General features: G+C 40.4%; 1 protein-coding gene across 1 annotated transcript in view; it reads right to left on the bottom strand.

Moving 5' to 3' along the window:
* The window catches only part of EPS15 (epidermal growth factor receptor pathway substrate 15), a 150,817-nt gene that overhangs the window by 95,817 nt on the left and 29,665 nt on the right, over nucleotides 1-25,335 (bottom strand). Inside the window, exons 2-8 of the mRNA XM_060231803.1 lie at nucleotides 20,602-20,643; nucleotides 15,449-15,538; nucleotides 13,758-13,805; nucleotides 11,827-11,922; nucleotides 5,743-5,805; nucleotides 4,587-4,712; nucleotides 3,378-3,437 (exon numbers count right to left, since the gene is read on the bottom strand). Coding sequence (XP_060087786.1) covers nucleotides 3,378-3,437; nucleotides 4,587-4,712; nucleotides 5,743-5,805; nucleotides 11,827-11,922; nucleotides 13,758-13,805; nucleotides 15,449-15,538; nucleotides 20,602-20,643 — 525 coding nt within the window. The remainder of the gene's footprint in view (nucleotides 1-3,377; nucleotides 3,438-4,586; nucleotides 4,713-5,742; nucleotides 5,806-11,826; nucleotides 11,923-13,757; nucleotides 13,806-15,448; nucleotides 15,539-20,601; nucleotides 20,644-25,335) is intronic.

The following is a 25,335-nucleotide window of genomic DNA, read 5'->3' on the forward strand; positions in this document are numbered from 1 at the left end:
ACCTTCAATTGAGTAAAGGTGTAAAATTAAATTGTAGCTACTTCATGTAAATATACAATTAGAAAAAGCCAATGATAACAAATAGAGGAATGACACAGCTTTAATTTTACTGTATGCTGCCTTGCAGGAAGTGTAGTCAAAATGTGCTTTAAACAAACAAGTGTTTTTAGAATTTATTGTTTCAAATAAAGAACCAAACATCCTCTAGCTGTGACACAGACATCCTCCAGATGTGACAGAGAAGCATTCTGAAACGTTACTTCTACTTTTCAAGTGAAAGAATTTGATTTAAGAACTGGGTTGTAAACCACAACCTGATTTTTAAAATTCTTTAGTTATTTTTATCCTTCACTTCCACCATAAGGAATACTTGGTATAAAATACAAAAATATAACATAATTTTCATACAAAACGATTGGAATTCCCTCAATGATTCCTCTTTCCTAACCAGTGTTTTTATGTTTTGTATGTATGTTAACAGTTTTAATGTATTTAACTCTGTTTTAAAACTCTTTTTAAAATCATTTTAATGATATATGTTTGGGAGATGATTTTTAAGTTTTATAATGTAATTTTATCATGTATTGTTTTAAATTGCTAGCCACCTTGATGGCCCTTGTAAGGACAGATGCATTCAATCAATAATAATACTTTCAATCATTAATGCCTCAAATACTAAAATGAACAAATAACTTAATGAATTATAACATGCAGTGCGCAATAGGTTAAAACCCCCCACAAAAGTCCAGTAGCATTTATTTCAGCAGAGATTTTGTGAGTCACAGCTCACTTTCTCAGATGGACTTTTATTTTACCATGATTATCACCATACCATACAGGCTATGATTATCACACATAATCCTATAAAACAAACATTGTCTATCACCAAGATAGAAAGAGAATTGCATTTTTTCAAAACCTATCACAACTTTTGGGAAACAGATTGCCACGTACAAGGAGTAGGGCCCTGACAGCTCCTAGACTGTGATTTGCCCTTTCCCTTAGTACTAAATTTTCCAAAGGAAAGTTATACACTTCAATCCTAAATTCATTTGCACTAAAAATCCTTTTTAAACTGCCAGGCATTTGGGGAATGAGGAGGGATTGAGGTGGCATTAGGTGTGTCAAACTGCTGCTTTTAAGGTTACAGACAGAAGCAAGACACTAAGGCCTCCTTCCATTGGCCCAACAGAGGTCAAATGCCACTTGATTTGTCTCCTTTCAGAACTGTCTTTTGCAGTGGTCACTCTAGAAGAGTGCATGTTTTTCTTTTTCTGCCCCCTTTCCCTTTTGCTCTATCTATGTATTATGTTGAAGGCTGTTGCTTTGAACTGTATATGGCAGAAAGATAGTACATAATAAGTATTCTTTAAAAAAAGGTAAAGGTAGTCCCCTGTGCAAACACCAGTCGTTTCTGACTCTGGGGTGACGCTGCTTCCACAACATTTTCACGGCAGACTTTTTACGGGATGGTTTGCCATTGCCTTCCGCAGTCATCTACACTTTTTCCCCAGCAAGCTGGGTACTCATTTTACCGACCTCAGAAGGATGGAAGGCTGAGTCAACCTGGAGCTGGCTACCGGAACCAGCTTCTGCTGGGATCGAACTCAGGTCGTGAGCAGAGGGCTCCGACTGCAGTACTGCTATTACATTTTATTGCTGTTATATATATGCAGCTTTAAATGGGGTTTACTTTGTCACCTTAAGTGCTGTTTAGCGCAAAAGGCACACTGTTAAAATGTAGACACAGTCACTAAACACTCAACAATAAAGTAACCCAATATGTGAAAACTTTAGTGCCGCAGACCTCTCTACTAAAAGTTGTTCACATAGTAAGTGGTCATAAAATCTGAATTAGAAAAAGGGAGAGCAAAGTGTCATTACAAGCTAACATTAGCTAACACAGGAAAGCTTTTTCTATAGAGTGTTGTGGACTTCCACAACAAAGGTCATACAGCCAATATGTGATATTCAGGGAAGTCTGACAATTTGAGTATATCAGTAGCCCAGTGCTTTTAAATCTCGAGACTTAAAAGGCACTTTGGAAAAGTTCACAAGATTTTACTTTATTCCTTCTGTCACCACAGTTCTACTTTTGGAAACCTGAAACAAGATTTTCTAAACCAATTTGTAAATGTAGATTTTTACAGCAATTAAAATATTCACAAGCAGAAGCTAAAACTGGAATTCAGTCAAAGACTCAGATAACCACAGCATGTGGGTACAGTCTGCCATTCAGTGCCAGCTTGATGGTGCATAGCACCCTAGGCAGGTTTCTTGTCTGCCACCCCCCCCCCACCCCCAGCTGCCCCCTGGCCCTCGCAGCACCACAATGCAGTGCCACGCTCCACCCCCCCCCCCCGTGCATGAGGCTCGGCTCCCCCCTTCCACCACTGCCTGCCTTCCCTCCCTCCCTGGCGCTACAATGCAGCCATGTTCCATCACCCCCCTCCTCCTCAGAGGCATGCCACACCAAGGCTGGGCCCTACCGGCTTCGATGTGGCCGGCGTGCCATCTAACACTTCGGAGCCTGCGCAGGAGAAGGCTTCTCCCCCCATCTTCCTGGAACCGGAAGGGAGGGGGAGTGAAGCCTTCTCCCATGCAGGCTTCAAAGCGTTAGATGGTGCACCAGCCACACTGAAGCTGGTAGGGTCCAGCCTCGGCACAGCGGCTCTGAAAAGGGAGTGATGGGGGGGGGGGTGACGGAGCGCGGCTGCATAGCAGCACCGGGGAGGGAAGTCAGGTGGCGGCGGAGCAAACTAGGCAGTTGTCATGGGCACCAGGAGGGCAGGAAGCCCAATTTGGCGACTCTCCTTCCGGCGCTCTAGGCAACTGCCTAGTTTGCCTAGTGGGCGAGCCAGCCCTGCTGTCATTAGTTCCAATAACTTGTCATAATATATATACACATGGAATGAATAGCAGCATTTTAGGAACCAGTTTGCAAGGAGAAATTATGGTCTGAATTTGCCAGTGAAAAAAATGGGAACATTCTACTGACTTGTTTTGATCTCCTCTGCACTCCATCTTCTTTTGCCCATAATCACAGCTAAGTTTATCACCACAACTTGTCATTTTCCAGAGCTGGGTACCTGCACTGAAAGTAGTTCTGGAGTTGTTGCATATAGACTAGGAATAAGAGTTGGTGATGTTTGGGTCTCAGGCACTCATGAAGGAGAACCACACACCTGTTTCCATTTTCTTTTATAATCTAGGTGCCAGTCATGAGCCCAACTGTTTAGTTACCAGTTATGCCTCCACACCCAGGCTTTTACACCCTGTGAAGTACTATGTGAACAAACTGAATGATGCATGAAAGCCTGTAACCACTATATATTTCAAAAGAACTCTGAAAAGTCCACAAGAATTACTATACTTACAACAGCAAATTCATCTCGATCCAACATTCCATCATGGTCAATATCGCTTAGCTCCCAAACCTAATAGCAAAGAAAAAAAGCTGATGTCATAAAAACAGCTTCTTTCATTCACACATCATATTGTCAAACAGAAACACCACAAGCCTGCTTTACAAATCTGAATTTCAATTGTTACATAAGCAATTCAAACCACAGTCCCACCCTGTCCAAATTTTGCCTAAATCCATCATTAAACAATTAATTAGAAGGGTGAATTTTAAAATATCTAACATTGTGTATTTTTTTACCAATATCGCTATTTAGTGCTCAATTAAATTAAATAGCAACTCAAACTACAGAAGAGCAACTATCTCAGTTGTGTTACCAAAGACACAGTATCTCAGAGCCATCCTGCATTTTAACAAATCCCATGTAAAGTTTCCCTGCAAAATCCCCCCCCCCCCCCGTGAAGCCATGTATTCAATGAAAAGCGGCTGCTTGAAGGACACAGAAAGGGCAGGTAAGTTTGCTGCTTACCCCTTTCTCCTCTAAATGACTCCCTTAGAAGTGCTCTCCTCCTTGCTAGAGAAAAGAATCTCAAATGGGAGCAACTATGACAGGAAAACTGACTGCAGGAAAATTATTCAGTACCCACCCTCCACTCATCTTTCTGGATGCAATATCACACTTTTTTTTTTTTAAGGACTTGGGGAAAGGTGCACCAACTCAGTATAATGTGCAGGTAGATCCTAACTCACCAGGTTTTCACTGGGAATGGGAGAGTATTCTGTCTGGAAAACACTTTCCTTTAGCCCATGTGTATTTAAAATGGAGACCTCAGAGGAGAGATTGGATTTATACTCCACTTTTCACTCAGAGTTTCAGAGCGACTTACAATCTCCTTCCCTTCCTCTCCTCAAAACAAATAGGTAGGTGGGCCTGAGAGAGTTCTCAGAGAACTGCTCTTGAGACAACAGTTCTGTGAGAACTGTGGCTGACCAAAGGTCACCCAGCAGCTGCATGTGAAGGAGTGGGGAATCAAACCTGGTTCTCCCAGATTAGAGTCTGTGCACTTAACCACTACATAAAACTGGCTCAGGTTCAACACACATTGTGGAGAATTTTGTCAAGGACATTCTCCACCACTTACGAAGCATCAACCCATAGAATCCCAGAACACTGCCCAACCCAGATAGATACTTGCACAACTGAAAAGCTTGCCATTCTTACCCTTCCTAAGATGTCAACTGGCAATTTAGAGTTTAGCAGAACAGGTTTCACTTTGTCACCTGACAGAAGCCCACTCACTGGGTTCAGACTGTCGAAGATAGCATCATACTTGGCCTTGTCTTCCACCTGGTTGTCAAAATAAGAGGCTAAAATTAATTCAACAAGAAACATCAGAACAAGCAAATGTAATCTCTGTAATGAACATATTTCAGAATAAGTTATACAAATGAAGCATGACTAGCAAAGCCATGCTACAATCAATAGCATAAGAAACAAATTCAGTTGTTTTCTAGTATTCAGAGTGGTGAAAAGAGGACAGTGAAAACTCTTAACTGTATAAAATCAGCTGGGAACCTACTCTTACAAGAATGGTGTGAATTCTCAAATATAAAATAGTTGTTTGGAATATCAAATATGAATGGTGAACAATGTATTTTTTGCCCCATTTTACTTTTAAAATATATGTATAAAGGCTCAATTGTTGCTTAAATAAGCAGAGACTAAAACATACATCTTCCATATCTGACATGCAACAATTCTATCAGGCACTCCAGTGTTAATACCTGACCAAGAAGAAACCGTCTAAGAACTACTAGTATCATGTACTCTGTGTAAAAATAGTTTTTCCTTTCGGCTTGTGATCTCAAAAACACAGGATTTCTTCCTTCATTGTGAGCCAATCCATGCAGAGAAAGGCTGACAACTTCTCTGGTAGAGACTTTTCTCCTGAGAAAAGTTCTATGCAAAGCTGCAGACCTAAATCAGCAAACTGCTATAGTTTGCTGAATTTCTGTAAAATTTTCCATACATGTCCAACAGAGACCAGAGGGGAAACAAAAATAAACGGCACTTATGTATTCATCTGTTGCTCCACAGAAATCTCCAGCAGTTGACTAGAATCAAGACAAAGGCACCTTTCTCAAGAACTTGATCAGAAATCTAGGGCAAGAGAAGACTGTATGCCAACCAACAGCTGCCAACTCAAGCCAGAACACAGCAGACTGGTAGGTTTCATTTCTCAATAAAGGGTTCTAACCTAACATTCCACTCAGCTAAAGGGAGGGTATTCTACTATGGAGGAAGAAGGGCATAAAAATGTGACTAGATCCACTAATGTAAGTATTTGGCCAGTTATGCTTCTATTCACGTCACTTACCTTGACGGCCCATGGAATATCCAGTAGTGCTCCTCCAATTGATAAAGGGCTAGTGGAATCATCCTAGTGCACAGGAGGAGAAAACAACTATTACTATAAATGACTACCTAGTTCCCATCATGTTCAAGTTTACCTCATTCTTACCATCAATTATAAAAGTGTCTAAATGTTATTATCATCTTTCCCTTAAACCAACCTGCCGAATATGGACAAAATCAGACTTAGAGGTTGTATGATTAACACCTTACATTTCCAGCCAAACAAAAGTGAACCAGTTATGTTTTCTTTAAGTGGAAGAAAACAGAAAACAGCTATGCACATGAGTAATTTCCCAGCTATGGGCCAAATTTTAAGACATAGAAAGATTTATGATTAGATCTTCTATCTGTTGTTTCTGTTTCTTTCTTAAAAGCAGCAAAATTATATTATCAGTTCCTGACCTGGATGGCCCAGGCTAACCTGATCTCATCAGATCTTGGAATCAAGGGATAGCCTTGGTTAGTATTTGGATGGCAGATCACCAAGGAAGTCCACAGTCACTATACAGAGGCAAGCAATGGCAAACCACCTCTGAATGACTCTTGCCTTGAAAACCCTATAGGGTCACCATAAGTTGACTGCTACTTGTTGGCACTTACCTCCTGTTATTAGTAAAACATCAGGCTGACAGAAGAGGATTTTTATGTGTGTGAGTATTTGTGTGTGTGCATGCATGCCTGGAAATCATGGTTGCTTAGAGGCAGTGCATATGAGTGACAGCAAATAGAACTCACTCTGATTGGGGGACTGCAGCTGTCAAGAAAGGGGGTCAGTTAGGCAGTTGGAGAGAAGAGGAGATTGGATGGAGAAGGGAATGGTTGCTTGAGACACTCTCTCGTGTGAAAAAAGCCTAATAAAGCAGAATCTGTGTCAGAGCCAGTGTAGAGTGGCTTGGAATGTATGAGAGACTCTGGTGGGAGATTCTCCCCAAAAGTACAAACAGTCTCTCCATGTAAAACTATAATCACATCTTGAGAGGGAATTTTAGTTCTCCAATATTTAAGCTTACTATCCAGTGGGAGAAGGCTATCAATCTGGAAAATTAGGATTTGGCAAAGAGTGTACAGTGACATTGAAAGACCCTCAAATGCCAAAGGTTATTTATCTTAAAAGGGGAGATAATAATGGTCTTGCCAGAGACAAGGGGTCTAGAGGGAAGGCCAAAGGGACAATGCTGAGTACAACCTCAAGATTATCTAGTGCAAAGTTTAAAAAGCAAATCTGTACCAAGCAACCTTTAAGACTAAGTACTATAACATCGCCTGAAGTCAAACAGCTTTAAAGGTAAAAACATCTCTTGTGAACTCAGCAATCTCAGAGGCAGTTCTGTGTTTAGTTTTTAACTATCTACCTACATATTCCTAATCTCAAATCCTATGTACACATTAATTCCCTTCCCTGCCAGTCTGTTCAAATAAACAAAAAATTGTTTAAATATTTAAGTGTGTCTCGTGCCATTTCTGAAGGGTAATTTTCAACAACTGAAGCAAGGACAGGGTGATCATTTTAGTGGAGTTTAGTTGACTTCTGGTGACCCCTAGTGGGGCTTGGATGTTCAGAGTGATGGCTTGCTATTTCCTGGCTCTGCATCCCAGCTCTGGTGTTCCTTGGAGGGTTCCCATCCAAGTACTTGCCAGGGTCGGCCCTGCTTAGCATCTGAGATCTGATGAGATTGGGCTTGCCTCAGCTATCCAGGTCACGGAAGAGGATTTTTCAGGTTATTCAACAAGAGAGCTATTTTGCAGTTAAAATTGAACAAATAAAAATTATACAGAAGAACAGGCTATAAATTGCTTCTATTAATGTTGAGGCTGTCTTTCATGAAGTCGACAGAAAATTATAATGGAAGAAAATTTCTAGAGCCAACCTGGACTGGAAGATGGTGATAATTAAAATATTAATATCCTCCAGATGGTATCTTAATCTCACAGTTTTCACAGAGCGATTAACATAACAGTATTTCTGCAACATAGGGGTGAGAATGAAACAAAATCAGTTTGGCTCATTTTTAAAAAGTTTTTTTTAAATAGGAACCATGGAAGGGGGTTTAGTTCAGTGGTAAAGTTCAAGGTTCAATTCCTGGCATTTCCAGATAAAAGAAACTCAGTTGAACAGTGTAAGGAAATAACTTTTCGGCCTGAGACTCTGGAGAGATATTGCCAGACATGACAGTCAGTACTGAGATAGAGGGAGCATTACTCTGAATCTATAGCAGACAGCTTCATACATGAAGCACTTTATGATATTATCCTACTCCCTTCTCCTCCAACAATTGGCCAAAGGAAAGTGCTGTCACTTTCAAAAAAACCCCACCAACATCAGAAGCATGCTTTTTAGCTTCCCCCCACCCAGGACATGCACAAACCCAAGAAACATGATCAGGCTATATACTGTCAATGAATGAGGAAGCAGCTTGATTCCCATGTGACATGAAATGACGTACACAATAATCAGGACTTTTTTTTTCTGTGCCTCTTGGAGGCCCCACACCCCACTGCCATAATTAACCACTGGACACAGGATGAGCTAATTCTCTGGTCTCTCAACACCAGATATGAATTACCCTGATTAACTCAGGAGAGGCTCAGAACTTTCTCTCTCTCTTTCATGACATCAGTTACCTGATGGACTCCACAAGGGGTCCCAGCCAGTAACATTACATTAAAAAGCCCTGCAAGATCAGACAAGTGATTCATCTAGTCCAACATCCTATTTCATACAGTGGCCAACTAGTTACCCAGGAACATCAATGAACAAGCACAGAGGCCAAGTCTTTTCCTGATGTTGCCTCTTAGCACCTGTATTCAAAGCACTTGTATTGCCAAACTAGCCTGGAGAAAAATTTCTGACAGACCTGAAGTGGCAATCAACATTACCTTGGGCATGTAAGAAAGGGCCACAAGAACTAAGCACAGATGCAACCCTTCCTGCCTTTTTCATGACCTGCCTAATTCACAGAATCAGCATTGCTGTCAGATGGCCATCCAGCCTCTGTTTAAAAACATCCAAAGGAGAGCCCATCTCCTGAGGAAGCCTGTTCCACTGAGGAACCACTCTGTCAGGAAGTTCTTCCTAATGTTTAGTTGGAGAACCTGTAGGTTCTAGACTGACCTTCTGGGGCAACAGAAAAAAATTCTGCATCATCCTCTATATGACAGCCCTTAAATTACTTGAAAATGGTGATCATATCAGCCTTCAGTTGTTTCATCTTCAGGCTAAACATACCCAGCTTGTTCAACTTTTCCTCATAGTATTTGGTCTCCAGACCCCTCATCATCTTTTATGTCCTCCTCTGGACATTTTCCAGCTTGTCTAGATCCTTCTTAAATTGTGGTGTCCAAAACTGAACACAATATTCCAGGTGAGGTCTAATTGAAGCAGAGTTCTAGCATGGTTGCTAAATTTCTATGACCCTAATCTAAGCAGAGTGGTCCCCTTCCTACACTCAGATCAAAATCCAAATATAACTTTGGATGTCACAATTTTTTTTATTCCTTTTGTCCTTTGGGAAATATATGAAATTTCAGATTGTTATACTGCTCAAGGCACTGAGCCACAGAGCTTTTATTGGACAAAGGAAGATAAAATAAAACAAAGTAAAAATATCACATGATGGAAGTTAAGTAAAATCCAGCATTAAAAACCAAGGAACAGTAAAAGCATTACTCTGCTTAAAATGAATTTTAAAAGTTTTCCAACTAAAAAGCTGTCCTTAAAAGCATCATTAAAAACCAACCCCTTAATTAAAAGCACTGGTTAAAACAGACAATCAAGATGGCACTGTCAATGTTCTGGTCTCACCTCTCTGCTGGGGTGGGTAACTGCTGGTTGGGTAACTGACCTTGCTTGCCTACCAACAGTATCAATGTTGGCTTAAAGAATAGCATGACACCTACTGGATAATAACGTTGTGTGGTATTATAGCAGTGATTGCTTTCATGACAATTTTGAAGACTGGTTGGTACACAGCTACACCAGCACATATGTTCAAAGTCTATAAAGACATCCAGTAACAGGGCCCCCCAAAAGATATTTTTGTTGTGGAAAGATGTACTACCTATACACTTACTGTACTTGTAAAATGGAACACTGTGAACCTTGAAAACAACACCCAATATTTTCATCACATGCAAGGATGAAATATGTCCTTGTCAATGTGAGAAAAACAAGAAGAAACTCTGACACACTATGGAACACAGAAACATGAAAATAGGTGCCCTTTAGCACCTAACAGCCAGAAATTCATAGGCTTCATGTTTTGCTTGACAGAAATCAGTCGGGTTTAACAATAAATATGGCCAGGAAATGTCAAGATTATAAAAATGGCACACTATGAGATTAAATGAAGGTCTTGAGTCATTGCAGTTTATCTGTTTTTACAAGACTGATTTCATTCTTTAAAAATTGATTTCATGATTTCATTCAGAGAGTGAGGGGTGGGGGGGAGAGAAAGAGAGAGAGAGAGCCTTTACATAGTTATTATAATTGGGGAAAATTGAATGTTTTCCTTTTTAAAAGGTTTATTATAGAATTTATTGTAAGAGTGCCATTTCTGTCACCAAAGAAAATCCATTACAAGTAAAGCTCAAAAAGTCTGGAACCGTCTTGTTGCAGACTTTTCCCAGCCCTCCTTGTCCAAAAGTCCCCCCCTTTGCAAAGTTGTCAGTTTAACGTAATGAGCCTTAACCCACCGAGGTTTCCCATGAGGCAGTTAACACTATGCAAAAGCACCCAAATCTTTAAAATGAGGTCTGCATAAGCCCTGCTGCCCTGTGCTCTCTGCCACTGGTTTTGGTAAGCTTTTGGGAGAAAGGGGGTTTCCACATATGCATTACCATCACAAACATTCAAACAACTCATGAGGAAAGGTTGTTAGAGTAAGCAGAGTAAAACCAAGCTAAAAAAAGAAAGACATGAGAATACTGTTCATCAATACTTCAAACGAATTCATGAAGGAACAGAAACCATAGACTAAGGGCAGTTATATAAAGAGTGCAAAACAGTACTAATTAATTCTTTTGGATTAATGTAGTGTGGCTCACTTTTAATTCAATAATGTTCCTCAGCTATCAGATTTTGGGAAATGTTGGTGTAAAAGAAGATAGCATGCTGATTTCCTTATATTACTATCTGCACTTTAATTAGCATCTTATCACTTCTCCTAAAGCAGGGGTGGGGAACCTTTTTTCTACCAAGGGCCATATGGATATTTATAACATCATTCACAGGCCATTAAAAAATTATCAACTTAAAATACAGTGCTCTGATGAGAGAGAATGATTCAGGCCAGCAAAATTAATGCAAATAATTATTTTTTTATTTGAAGTCATGTGGGGAGAGCCTAATCTGGCACACACACACACACACACACGGCCTGCCGCCCTAGGCAAATGCATAGGTCCAGGGCTTTTTTGTAGAAAAAGCTCAGCAGGAACTCAGTAACATATTAGACCACATCTCCTAATATTAGCATATTAGATCACACACTCATTTGCATATTAGGCCACACCATCTGGGATAATCAAGTGCAAAGTGAACTGTGACAGTAACTTTTCCAGGCCCTGCAGCAATTTTGGCTGGCCAGCCAGGCCCTAGGGAGGCTGCCACACAGAATCTGGGCCCTGTGATTCCTGTTTGGCCCTGGGGTGGCTGCTGCACAGCGCAGCTGGGCCCCACAATCCTCGCTGGCCAGCCAGGCCCCAGGGAGGCTGCCACATGGCTTGGTTCGGTCCAGCAATCCCTGAGGGCCACACCAAGTGACCTCGAGGGCCGTATACGGCCCTCAAGATGGAGGTTCCCCACCCCTGTCCTAAAGGAATCAATGACATCATGTTATAATGGAGTAAAGTTTACCAAGAACTAAAATCTTGCCCTAATTTTCAAACAATTAAGGTACCTCCAAATATGCCAGTAAAAAACGAACAACATTGCATATGAGAACTCTAAAATAATGTAGTCATAACCATATATTACAATTTAGTTACAAGCCGTTTTTGAACTTAAATTCTGAGAGTAAACATACAAATTGTTTTTAAAGAGTCTTACAAATCTAGGCGGAGAAACAGGTAAGTTAAGACTACTCAGTGAAACATCCAATCCATTCTGTGCACAAGATACAAGCCGCAGAGCCACAAAAAATTCCTGCAGAAGAGAAGTAAGTTATTAACATAGTACTGCTTTGGTCTCCAAGCTATTATTAGTAAATGAAAAAAACAATCCCAATATGTGAAACAAAAGATCTTTCCCCCACTTCCATTGTAATGGAATATAAAGTTCTTCCTGCTTTCCAAGAACAGCAACCCTACTTAGCATGTACCCAAAGTTTCAGGGGAGCTCCAGGAACATTCTACTGCAGGGGTGGCCAACGGTAGTTCTCAGATGTTTTTTGCCTACAACTCCCATCAGCCCCAGCCAGCATGGCCTATGGCTGGGGCTGATGGGAGTTGTAGGCAAAAAAACATCTGGAGAGCTACTGCTGGCCACCCGTTCTAGTGCAGTACAAGCTGCTGCAGCTGGAGAAGAGAGGAACTCTCACTAACAAACATTTTTAGGGAGCTGAAAAATCCAGAACAACATTCCCCCCACTGCTCTCCAGTCTCCAGAGACTTTCAGGTCTTGTTGCCACCAATCACTTGGCATTGTACGCGCTTTCAACTACACCAACACTGATAATGAGCGGCAGGCCCTACACACAAGCTTTGCCACTCAGGTGATAAAGGGTGGCTCAGGGATGAAAGCGGCAGCCCAGGAGATTGCCAGCTTCTTCCAGAAAGCATAAAGCCCAGGTTTGCAGGGGATGGTAAATGTGCTACTTTGCAGCCCACTGCTGAGCATTACAAGCATTACACCTTAACAAATTCCCTTATTTTTTCCTCATTTTCAGTAATTAAGCATAGCTGCTGAGTTACTTTAACACAGTACCAAAGATTTCCAGTTCTTCAGATGTTTTATACAAGCCAGAATTTGCAAAACCATTTCAACAATGAATCAAACATGTCTCGATTTGGAGGCACAAGACTTGCAATAATCTGATTGTACAAAGGGATTGTGGAAACTAATTTCTTAATAGATCATTATCAGAGCACAAGAGAATCATGTGTCTTTCCCAAGCAGGGTTGCCAAAAGGCCTGCTCCTTTCCTTCCTGCAGCAAAGCAATATAATTGAACACTGGAAGGAACAAGTGAGAAGATCCTCTGGATCTTTCTCTATCTTCTGTTCTATAATGCAGGGGTGGCCAACGGTAGCTCTCCAGATGTTTTTTGCCTACAACTCCCATCAGCCCCAGCCAGCATGGCCAATGGCTGGGGCTGATGGGAGTTGTAGGCAGAAAACATCTGGAGAGCTACCGTTGGGCACCCCTGCTATAATAGCATCATGACCTTGTTTTGGAACTTCTGGGAAAACACAGAATTGGGTACATTAAACTTGAATATGTGCATGGAAAGGACAAGAAGGAGCAAATATGCATGTCAATGTGGACTTCACAGTCTTTCTCCCATTTTCTAGCAAACATAAAACAAGAGCTCAGCACTAATGAAGAAAGAAAATGTAGCAGCAGACAGCAAATTCAGACTGGCAAAGTTCTTTCACATTGCCCCAGTTACCACATGAAGGCACAAAACAGAAATGGTCAGGAAGTTATTGTTACAAAGTGACCAGAACAACACTGTATCAGAGGTCACTTCTATAAGGGATACTATTGTAGTTTATTGTAATGTTTATTGCACATCATATCAACTTCATTTTTACTGCAATGTCCTCTGCCCCTACCTCCCTTCATTATGATATATCATGCCTTAGACAGTTTTTCATTTGCATTGTTCTCCAGTTCTGTAATACTAGCCCAATTGCATTGTTTATTGGTATTCTTCGCTGTTTGATTGCATCGCTTCTTCTATTTTGTAATCTGCATTGGGTAACAGTAAAAAGGCCAGGCTACAAATAAAGTTAGTAATAAAGACAAACACATTTTTACCTGTTTGTTGAGAATACCTTTTCCATCTGTATCAGCCAGATCCCAAATCTAAAATAGTTAGGCAGAAGCAGTATGTAAAAATAATGCCAAAGCAGTTGTCAGAAATGTTTTTGCCCCTCAGTAAACGTACCAGAAAATAATTCAAACCATGTAACCATATTTTAGCAGATGACAAGAATACACCAGACTACATACCAATGCAAGGTTTTAGTATTAGCCCAATAGGATGTAACAATGTTACAGCTCTTAAAACTTATCTATGTGAACAGACTAAAAAAAATACTACATATCCTGCCTACATAAAATATATACACTCATCATACATGTCACTTTTCACTGTACATTTTAGATGACAAGACTAACAGCATGATCTTAATGAGAGTTACACCTTTCTAACTCTGCTTAGGATGGCACTATAATCTCCTGTCCTTTCCTTCAAGTGCCAGCTTCACAGATCATATCATAGAGATCTTTTTCCAAAACCAATCAAAGTATTTCAATATGAGTTGACTCATTTCTGAAAACACAAGCCAGAGCTGCAATCAGCTGAAGCCTCTATTCAGTTCTGAGCTTTATTTCTGGAAAAGAGGTGCTGGAACTCATGGGTCCTCTCATGAACGTTTAAACATTTGAGTTTATTTTTTCCATAGAGAGGTTCCGGAACTCCGTTTCACTTCATTCCCCCAGAGAAAAAGCCCTGGTTCTGAGAGATATTAAACACATGGACCTCAATTCAACACAAAGTAAAAGGAACTTCAGCCTATTCCAGTCGTCTTAATTATATCTAATAAGATTGAAGTATGGCTACTAAATGTTCCCAGAAATGTCCATTTTATGATCCATTCAATCTAAAGCCTTCAACAGCAATCATGACTTGTCAAGAAAATTACTACTGTAGACACTATGAGGCTTAATCATTTTAAACACAACAAACAGGAACCCCATTTAGAGACCATATTCAACCAGTTCTCCACCAACTGCACTGGCTCCAGGTTGAATACTGGATCAGATTCAAGATTTTAGTATTAACCTTTAAAGCCCTAATGGTCTAGGGCCAGAATATCTGTGGGACTGCCTCTCCTCGTATACCCCCTGAAGAGCATTACGTTCAATGGATAACAACTTACTGGTGATCCCTGGCCCAAAAAGTATCCAGCTGTCCTCAACCAGAGCCAACCAGGGCTTTTTTTGGCCCTGGCCTGGCGGGACTCTCTGCCAAATGAGATCTGGACCCTGCAGGATCTGATGCAGTTCTGCAGGTCCTGTAAGACACAGATGTTCCATCAAGCCAATGGTTGAGGACAGTGACGGTTTCCATCTAGGCTAGCCTCCCTGCCTTCCTTGTCCCCATGTTCCTTTCCCCTTCCCTTGTTGGTTATTCTCAATTTACCATTCTATATGATATCTATTCTCTCCTGGATAAGGGGCACTATGTCGCACTTTCCTTTTTATGTGCTAATTTACTGGTTGCCAGTAGTGTTGCAAGAGTTGTTTTAATAATTTTTAAATTATGAATATTTCTGATATGAACACTGTTGTCACTCACTCTAAGCCCTGTTGTATATATAATAAATACATAAATATTAAAATGCCATGTATAAAAACACTATAAGGGACAGCATTTTAATTGTAGTAAATCATTTTGTCAAAGTCAAGATAGAATAACAATATTGGAAAAAAGTTCATACTACCTTCCCAAGAATCAAGTCTGTCAGCCCTGATTTTTTCAAAAACACTGCTGCATCAGAAGCTAAAACTCTTCCAGTGTTACCTGGATCGACCTGCCAAAAAAGAGACACTATTGGTGCTCTGACATAATGAAATGTGTTTATCAGAAGACTAACAAAATAAGTATACGGCAACTTATATTACTTGCTTAGCTTAAACTTGCATATGTAACATCACCACACATTCTTTATCTGCAAGGGTAGCTTCTTTTTCATAAGTGAACTTCAAAAGTTATAAGAGGCCTAGGATAAGGAATCCACAATACTGTAACAATAGGATCTCTCTGGAATGTGAATACTCAAGTGCCCTGACTAAACAGCAAGGAGATAAAAATGCACCTGCTTGTCTTTGCTGCTACCATATGGATGTGCTACATATCCATAATGGGAAACACACCAATAACATTCATGCTTCTAGAACTGGGGGGAGAGAACCACACAATAATGGAGAAGGGGGGACTTCCCCAGGGCACTGTGTTGTCCCAGTAGCTGCTGTTGCCTCTTGTTCGTATAAAAAAAGGCCCTCTCACTGTTGCCTCTTGTTCAAATCAAAAGACAAAATATGCCATGGGACTAGCACCCAATAGTTGTATATTTTCCCTGTTAGAAAGAGAACAAGGAGCAGACAGGCCATCACCTGAGCCTTTATTTGGTAGCTTTTCTTATCCAAATTTGATCTTGTTTATATCATTCATGTCATGCTGTCTGTCTCACTCTGTGGAAAGTTTGTTACAATAGGCAGCCATAGACCCCTGAAGCCTTCTGCATGGTCCTTGCAACTGCCAGCCAAAAACCCCTTCCCTCAATTTCCCCAACAGACAGAGAATGGTGTGGTGATAATTTTACTTTTTTTGAACAAAGCTGTGTTTCCTCTGAAGGATTAGGTTCACCATGTGAGAGTAGTTCCTAGTGCTGCTTTGCTACAATACTGGGGGGGGGGGGGTCGGTCAGTTTCATCAACTTACAGAATGAGAACTGGCTACAACTATTCCTGTTCCTCCTAGATGAGGATCTGGCCTCAATCATCCATGCTTTGGTAACCTCCAGTTTGGATCATAACAACACATTCTATTCAAAGCTACTTATGAAGGTAGCCAGCAGCTATGGGTTGGATTCTGAGGTTCTCCTTGCATCAGGGGACGGCTCCTTGTGGCAAAGGAAAAACTAACTGCCAGTGGAACAGATCTTCAAGATCCAACTCTATAGTTGGTTTAAATTCAGCAACTTGTCTTGTTGCAGGGTTATACTGCAGACATCCTTTTAATTCCATTTTGTTCCAACTACAGTGGTTGTCTGTTTGCTTTTCAGTATAATTCCAAGTGTGATGTTTACCTTTAAAGCCAGGAAAGGCAGAGGTGTTGTATACCTATACACGTTCTGTTCAACGTCCCATCCTTTGCTGAAGGCAAGGCAGTGACACCAAGGAGATATGCTGCCATTTTTTATTGCTAGCCTTCCAGCAACTAATAAAAATATCTTAAGACAACTTTTTCAGGGGATATTTAGGTTAAAAACCTTAAATTGATGGACAAGCAGTGTACTCATTATTAACTGGTGGCAACTGCTATTCCATAATATGTTTACATTCTAACAGTACACACTTTGCAAGTCATAGGCAGAAATTTTAGCTAAAACTTTAAACAAATAAAACAGAAAAGCTGTTAGACATAGTCTGTTTTGAACTCCACCACCACAAAGCCACTCAGTACAACCTACAGTCTTCTAGACATCTGCCTCGCATAATCACATACTGAAGTGTCAGGACAGCGGCAAAAATGGCCAAGTAGTGTACCAGATTTGCCACGTTTCAAGGCTTCTAAGGAGTGCAAAAACTTTGTCTATGAATTCCTCACATGCAAAATACAGCATTAAAATTAATGCCTCCAAACTTGGAAACATGGGACATTTTATGACCTTAATAAAGAGGCAATGCTTGCAACAAATTCAGTCTGCGGACCTGAGACTCCTGTCAGATCTCTCTTCTTCCCTCCCCTCCCAAAGCACAAGACAAGCATCATTACAACAAAAGAGATCAAATTAAATGTTTACAATTTTATTACAATTATTAACCTGTTCCACAAAAGTCATTTTATTGCATAAGTAGTCGAGGCTGGGAGATTTAATAAGTGCATGCACATGTCACACGTACTTTTAAAATGTAAGCTACAAATTTTTAGAAGTCAATCAACCACAAATAGCTCTGTGTCAGACAGGGCAATCCCTAAGTCATGCTTGTAAAAGTTCGCTGTACCATTACCTGTGAGATGTAGGGTGACTGATGTATTATGCAGCAATAAACTGGTCATTCAGCTGTGAGTGAAGTACATTCTATTCACATTCAGAAGCAGTCTCTTTAGTATTACCTCTGAACTGAACCCTGGTAATCTCTTTCTAGTGTGAATCCCTGCCTTAATAAAGCCTTCACTATAGCACTAAACCAAAGTAATTTGGGAACAGTCACTATACCCTGCCAAAAACATACTGAAATGTGAATCCATTAGTTTTGATTTATGCTGATTTTCCTTTTTTAAAAAAAAACTTATATTTTCTACTTTGCTGTACCCTCCCTTCCCCAAGGAAGCTCTTGGACTACTTTTAGCACCCTTTAGGTACTTCACTCAGCTGAGTCAGCAGATCTATTACGTAATTTAAGTTTTATTTTCAATTTGGGAAGAGTGGGACTTTTTCCTTCTTCTCCAACTTGAAGACAACTCAGACAGTGACTCGGGACAAAGCCACCGCCGGTATAAACTTGGCGCCTATCAAAGTACCAAGATCCTGAAAAGTAAGCTCTGTGACAAGTTGTATAAAACTTAGAAACACAGCAGCTTCTAACGTATTTTCTTTTTACCCCATTTAAGAGACACCAGGTGTTCCTTGTGGAATCTGAGTATTCATAGAGTTTATGGGTATTAGGGCTAACAGATCAATCTCAGCCAAGATTCTAGGAAGACATTAGGAGTTTTGGCACTATTCTGCTTGCATTTCATCTGCTCTTGTTTGGTTCTAAAAGTGACTTGACTGGTTATAGCCCCTTTCACTTGTATATTAAAGCAGTGTTTTGGAACTCCTTATTTTAAATTAATATAACCAGGTTCTCAACATGGCCAAATCTGTGAACATTTAAATCTGGAGACAAGACATATTTTAATAAACCTGAAAATCACCCCATGTTTGCAAAACAAAAACAAAAAAAACTGAAATCTTAAAGAATATGCTGTACAGAGAACACTACCAGCCAAGAAATTTGCATAGATCAGCACCTCTCTTGAAACTAGTTACTAGCAAATAGTCTTGCTAGCTTCCGTAGGATTACATACAAGTTCATTTGTATTTATTATCTTTTACCTCCACAATCACTGATACTTTTCAAAGATACTCCAAAATACACAATTAGATAATTTCTCAGGATACATAAGTAGTTTTAAAGGTGCTTCCTATCACAAATACCCCCAAATCACAAATTCTTTGTTACTGTATTTTAGTTTACTGCATGAAGCATACAGACAGAAGTCTGAATCTCTTTAACAGCAGATGTCAATTATTCAAATTCTGCTGAAGAAAAGCATTTATGTTCCATGAACCTTTGTTTAGAATAAAAATTTCCTATTAATTACTTGTGGATCTAGTTCCTGTGTGTGTCTTAAGTGCTGTCAACTTACTTCCAACTGAATGACTTCCAAAATGTCCTATTGTTAACATCCTTGCTCAAGTCTTGCACACTGAGGGCTGTGGCTTCCTTGATTTAGTCAATCCATCTCAGAGAGCCAGTTTGGTGTAGTGGTTAAGTGTGCAGACTCTTATCTGGGAGAACCAGGTTTGATTCCCCACTCCTCCACTTGCACCTGCTAGCATGGTCTTGGGTCAGCCATAGCTCTGGCAGAGGTTGTCCTTGAAAGGGCAGCTGCTGTGAGAGCCCTCTCCAGCCCCACTCACCTCACAGGATGTCTGTTGTGGGGGAGGAAGGTAAAGGAGATTATGAGCCGCTCTGAGGCTCTTCGGAGTGGAGAGCTGGATATAAATCCAATATCTTCTTCTTCATGTTGGATCTCCTTTGCCAGCTGCCTTAAACTTTCACTAGAATTATTGTCTTTTTGCTAGCATTACTGTCTTTCCCAGTGACTCATGTTTTCTCATAGCCTCAGTTTGGTCATTTTAACTTACAGGGAGAGCATGATAGCTCCTGCATCAATATAATTAAGTATCCGAGAATATGTATGACTTTAATCAGAAGTGAAATACTTCTGTATTTAAATATCAGGAAAAGTGAAAACTGCAGTCTACAGAAATACTGCCCAATTTCACACAGCTCCATAGCTTAATTGAAAGGTACTCCTATTCCAATAACTCAGTGAGTGGCTAGAATTTTCAATAAAATGACTTACAAGCAGTGATCCTTTGGGCCTAACACAGAAATTGCTAAAAAACAATTCAGAATAGACTTTTGCCTGCTATAACAATACTGGTGGCCACTACAATACCCAAGACTACAGTTCTTTTGTTTTTAATTCTTGAAAATTTCAAAAATTGTCCAACACAGGACATATGCTTTATCTGTCCTGTATTGGACAATTTTTGAAAACTGATAGAAGAATGTTCTGAACTATTGGATAATATCTAAATTGTGCTATACTTATTAAAGATATGATAGTTTATTCCAACAAGTCATTATAATGAAGCTTACTCTACTCTTCTTAGAATGAAATAAGTCCATTATTATCTGATGCAAGTGGGGAACAATATGGAGCAGTTGGTTCTGTGATTGCCATTTGTGATCAACAGTTGTCAGTTTGTATGTGTATAAATAATTCTTTGTAAAAAATATGCATGCCATAAATGGAGTCCACTGTATTATAAAGCTGGTAAATAATATCCTATGAATTATCTTTACATTAAACTATTTATCTGACTCAGAGCCTAAAGGCAAACACACTGGGACCATTTTCTTTTCCTGTTTAACATAATGTAACATTATATACTTATAACCAAAGAGAAGTATAGAATTCTAAAAAGATATGACTGAAGAGAAGTTTCTAATCTAGAAAGAAATAAGAACACAGGGTATAATCTCGAAAGGAAGAAACAACACAGAAATAAGAACACAAAATCACACGTACCTGTCTATAGTACTTCTCGTATACTGGATTTGCACTTGACAGCTACAGAAAAAAAAGTTAAAATTCAAGATAAATCCTTTCTAAAACTTCAGCTTGCACATAGCTCAGTATCATTAAAATCTTTAATTAGCAAAGACAAGACAAATTGGCTTGTTTCTCAATGTCAAAGTCTAACCCCCCTACATATGACAAAAAAATCCTTAAAAATATAAATTAATGGTTACATTGCAAGATGGGAATAGAGAGAGGTTCATGTTCAGAGGATCACTGAGGGAATGCCAAACAAAAGAGAAAAGTCTTTGCCCACTGGTAGAAGATGCAACAGAAAGGAACAGACAAATCTACCTTGGGAGAGAGTTCCAGAGTTTGGTGACACTACTGAGAAGGCGCTCTCCCAGGTTATCAATCAATCAATCAATCACCTTTTATTTGTATCCCACCCTCCCCGCCGAAGCAGGCTCAGGGCGGCTAATCTCAAGGGCAGGGGTACCTGAAGGAGGGCCGCCAAAGGTAACTGTAGTGGTTGGGTAGGTTTATAAGGAAATATAGTTACAATGAAGAATATTGTGGCAGACTGGCAGATATATGGCATGCATTATCTCTAACTGACAAGAGTTCAGATGCACAGTAGAAGACGCACACTACCATGCATTTGTGAATGTTTACATTCATATCTTGTTTTCAAAAGAAGGAATTCAGAATACGCATCATACATGTAGAGTATCAGGTATTTTAGTGTAACTGGTAGATATTTAAAAACTTGAGATACAAAATTCTCCTTTATTCTTAATAAAAAGCACAATGGCTTGTTAAGTCTTTTCCAGTTGTTCACTCAAGGCACAAGTTAAATTACTCCACAGTACAGATAAAATATAAACCAAAGATCAACCTCATAGCACAATAATATTATTTTTTAAAATATCCACAGATAATAAAATCATCATATATCTTTTGCTAAGTTTTAAAGTCAAAACTACACAAAGATTCAATGTATCAGGATGGCTTCTGTATTCTATCACAAAATTTTATTGCCTTTGAGATAAATTTTACTGCTATTTCTGCAGTCTTATAATTTCTTGAAAGAATATTTAACAGAAGCTCAATCAGCTGAGCCATCTGGAAATGTGGCTGCGAGAAATGCAATCATATTAACTCTTAACTTAGCAATAAATCATACAGAAAGACAAAAAAGGGGTGCATGAGATTTTAAAGTCTGGTTTCCACAAAGACATACTTTCTCCTCCCTAGGAATAATTTTGAATATATGTTAACTCTGCTAGACACACAAAATTCAACCCTGACAAACCTTACCCAAGCAGTCTTCCAGGATCATCTTCTAGAACCTCTCTCAGGAAGGAGTGGATCCACTAAAAAGCAGTGTCACAGGTTATAATCCCCATTTCTATGAGGTGATCCAGAAGTGCACCCTGGACAACACTGCTGAAGTACTAAAATGTCCAAAGAATCAATATGGTTACATTTCTCTTATTCAGTTCTCTGCTGTGCATCTACCAGGAAAATCAAGGCAATTTCCAGTCCCAAACCCAGCTGAAACCCAAACAGAAATGGATCAGGATACCCTGTTTCACCCAAGAGCCATTCTCTTACTCAGATGAGATTCAGGCTGTCATGTCAGAAGGATCCAGCAATGTCTTCTGGAAGAGGAACCTAATAGGTACTTTGTTCAAAATGGCTGGTAGACAACATTTCAAGATAGATATATTTACTGTCAATCTGCCATGACTAGATATGGCTAGTCATAAAGGGCAATGGTTGAGACTTCTCCAAGAATTTTCTCTGCATTCCCAGATGGAATCAATTTAAATGGCTCCTAATAATAGTAATCAACCATCACCAAAGGGACCTCAGAAGCAGACGTAACAAAGTAGCATTTAAGTTGGACTGGATATATGAGCCGTTATATCTACAAAAGAATTTTGTGATAGAATCCATGCATCCAAACTGCTTTTGCTACAACAAAATTTCCTGAATTTGCTAATACTTGAGTTTGGTTTCTCATTCTGAAGTGACCAGTTATCATGAATGTAGCCTACATCTAGATTAATTACTAGTCTGGTAGAGAATTAAGGTAAAACAGGCATCATGATCAGCTAATAAATGCAAACTTGCCATTTGGTCTATTTTTTTCTATTTCATATTCATTCCATTGGCTCTTGGTAGACTGGTACATTAGTCCTTTCTTCAGTCAGCTGGATACTGTGTGTCTGGCTTCAGTAAGACAGACAAAGAAGCACAGTGGGAAAGCTACATGTGGAGAATACTTAGCAAGTATCTGTGTTTCATGGTGGAGAAAAAAATTGGAAGATTCTTTTCACTTACTGTGAAGTCTTCCTTCTCGGTGGGCCCAGAGTGGGTCAGTCCTTACTCCTGGGATCTAGCTCCTCCTCTCCGTAGGCAGGACCAGCAAACTTTCAGTCCAGGAGGGGAGGGGTTTGTTCTCTTCTCTTCAGTTCTTCCACAAGCTGTAACTCCCGCATAGTACCTACTGATAATTCCAACAATGGGAAAGAGACTACAAAACATTCCTTTCCCAGACAGTGAAAGGACAGCCAACAAAGTGCCTGCATTAAACAAACAACTTGCTTTAATCATATTGAAGGCAACACAGCATCACAACTGTTCAGATGCAACCCAGAAGGAAAGTAACACCCGCTAATTTGGCCAATTTCAGATAATGCAAACAATAAACAAATAGTGTCCCATGAGACCACGCATCAGTTACATCCAGATACCAGTACATCTCCAACAGAGGGTAGGCAAGACTGACCCACACTGGGACCACCAAGAAGGAAGACTTCACGGTAAGTGAAAAGAATCTTCTGTTCTCCAGTGGTCCCAGGAGTGGGTCAGTCCTTACTCCTGGGACATAAAACAGCAGTGGCCCCAGGGTGGGTACGTACAGTATTTTGGATCAGACAACGTGCTGAAGCACTCTCCTCCCAAATACTGCCTCTGCCGAGGCCATCTTATCTATTCTATAGTGCCTAGTAAAGGAGTGGATAAAACGCCAAGTGGCTGCCTTACAGACCACCTCCAAAGACAGGAAGGATCTGTAGACTGCCGATGTTGCTGCTCCTCTGAGCAAAGCAGCAGTGACTCCTTGCAGAGGAACTAGACCTTTGGCCTTGTAACAGCCCCTCATCCACCTGCTAATGATGGAAGTAGAAACAGACTTGCCCATGCCTGCTTTACGGAAAGACACAAACAGGGAGTCAGTGTATTGAAAAGTTTTGGTTCTATCCAGATAAAAACTCAGGGCCCTTCTGACATCCAGGCAGTGCCAGAGTTTTTCTTCACCATGCTTTAGATTAGGACAAAATGAAGGGAGAATGATATTCTCCAACCTATGAAAGTTCGAGTTAACTTTTGGAATAAAGGCTGGATCAGGACAAAGAACTACCTTATCCAGATAAAACATGCACAACACTCTAGGTGTGAACAAGGCTCTAATTTCAGAGACCCTGTGTGCTGATGTAATACCCACCAAAAATACAGTTTTGAGTGTCAAATGTTTTAGGCTACATGAAGCCATAGGTTTGAAAGGAGGCAAGCATAGTGCTTCCAAGACTGTATTCAGATTTCGTGAGGGGAACCAGTGACTCTGGGGTGGATTGAGGAGTGACACCCCTTTTAGAAAGCGCTTGACATGAGGATGACTCAAGAGGGACTTCCCTTTCTTACTACCCCTCACAGCTGAATAGCAGCCACCTGTCTCCTGAGTGTATTGGTACTAAGCCCTTTTTCCAAACTCAACTGAAGGAAAGTCAGAATGTCTGCAATAGAGGCTTTCATAGGATCTACCCCTTTCTCCAGACACCATGCACAAAAGGTTTGCCAAGTCACACTGTAAACCCGATTGGTTGACCCCTTTCTAGAGGCCAACAAAACTTCTACTACCCCCTGAGCATAGCCTAGGCTGGCTAGACCTTGCCACTCAACCTCCCTGCAGTGAGTTTTAGAGCGTCTAATTGGGGAAGCCAGGCATTTGCCTGATGAAGAAGATCTCATCTCTGCAGAAGTCTCTAGGGATTTGCTACTGCTAATCTCCTGAGATCCTGGAACCAGGCTCTCCTGGGACGGAAAGGAGCTATCAAGATTACTTCTGCCCTGAGTTCCTGGATTCTGGGTAGAACTCTCGGCAGTATCTGTATTGGAGGGAAGGCGTACAGAAGGGATTCTGACCAGTTCACATGTAGGGTGTCTGTCTCTATGGCTCTTGGGTCCCTTGTCCTTGACACGAACTGTTTGTTGTGTTTTGATGCAAAGAGGTCCACTGCTGGAGTTCCAAATTCCGACAAATCTGTTGAAAGACTGCTTCGTTGAGGGACCACTCCGCTTGGTCCAGTGTCTGATGACTCAGCCAATCTGCCAGAACATTCTCCTTTCCAGCCATGCATGTAGCTCTCAGCGATAGATGGTTCTCTGCCCACTGAAACAGGAGGCTGGCCTCTGTTTGAAGGACTCTGGACCTTGTCTCGCCTTGCCTGTTGACATAAGCCTTCGCTGTCATGTTGTCTGTCTGAATTAGTACATGGCTATGTTCCAGAGTCGGAGACAACTGAATAAGAGCTAACCGAATCGCTTGCAGTTCTAGGAAATTTATGCTCTTGGAGGATTCTTGACTGGTCCACTGGCCTTGCACCACCATTTCCTCTGAATGGGCCCCCCATTCAAACAGACTGGCATCTGTCATTATTACTGACCTTTGGGGTT

This window comes from Heteronotia binoei, chromosome 2, assembly GCF_032191835.1.
Source record: "Heteronotia binoei isolate CCM8104 ecotype False Entrance Well chromosome 2, APGP_CSIRO_Hbin_v1, whole genome shotgun sequence".
In the NCBI taxonomy this organism is placed as follows: domain Eukaryota; kingdom Metazoa; phylum Chordata; class Lepidosauria; order Squamata; family Gekkonidae; genus Heteronotia; species Heteronotia binoei.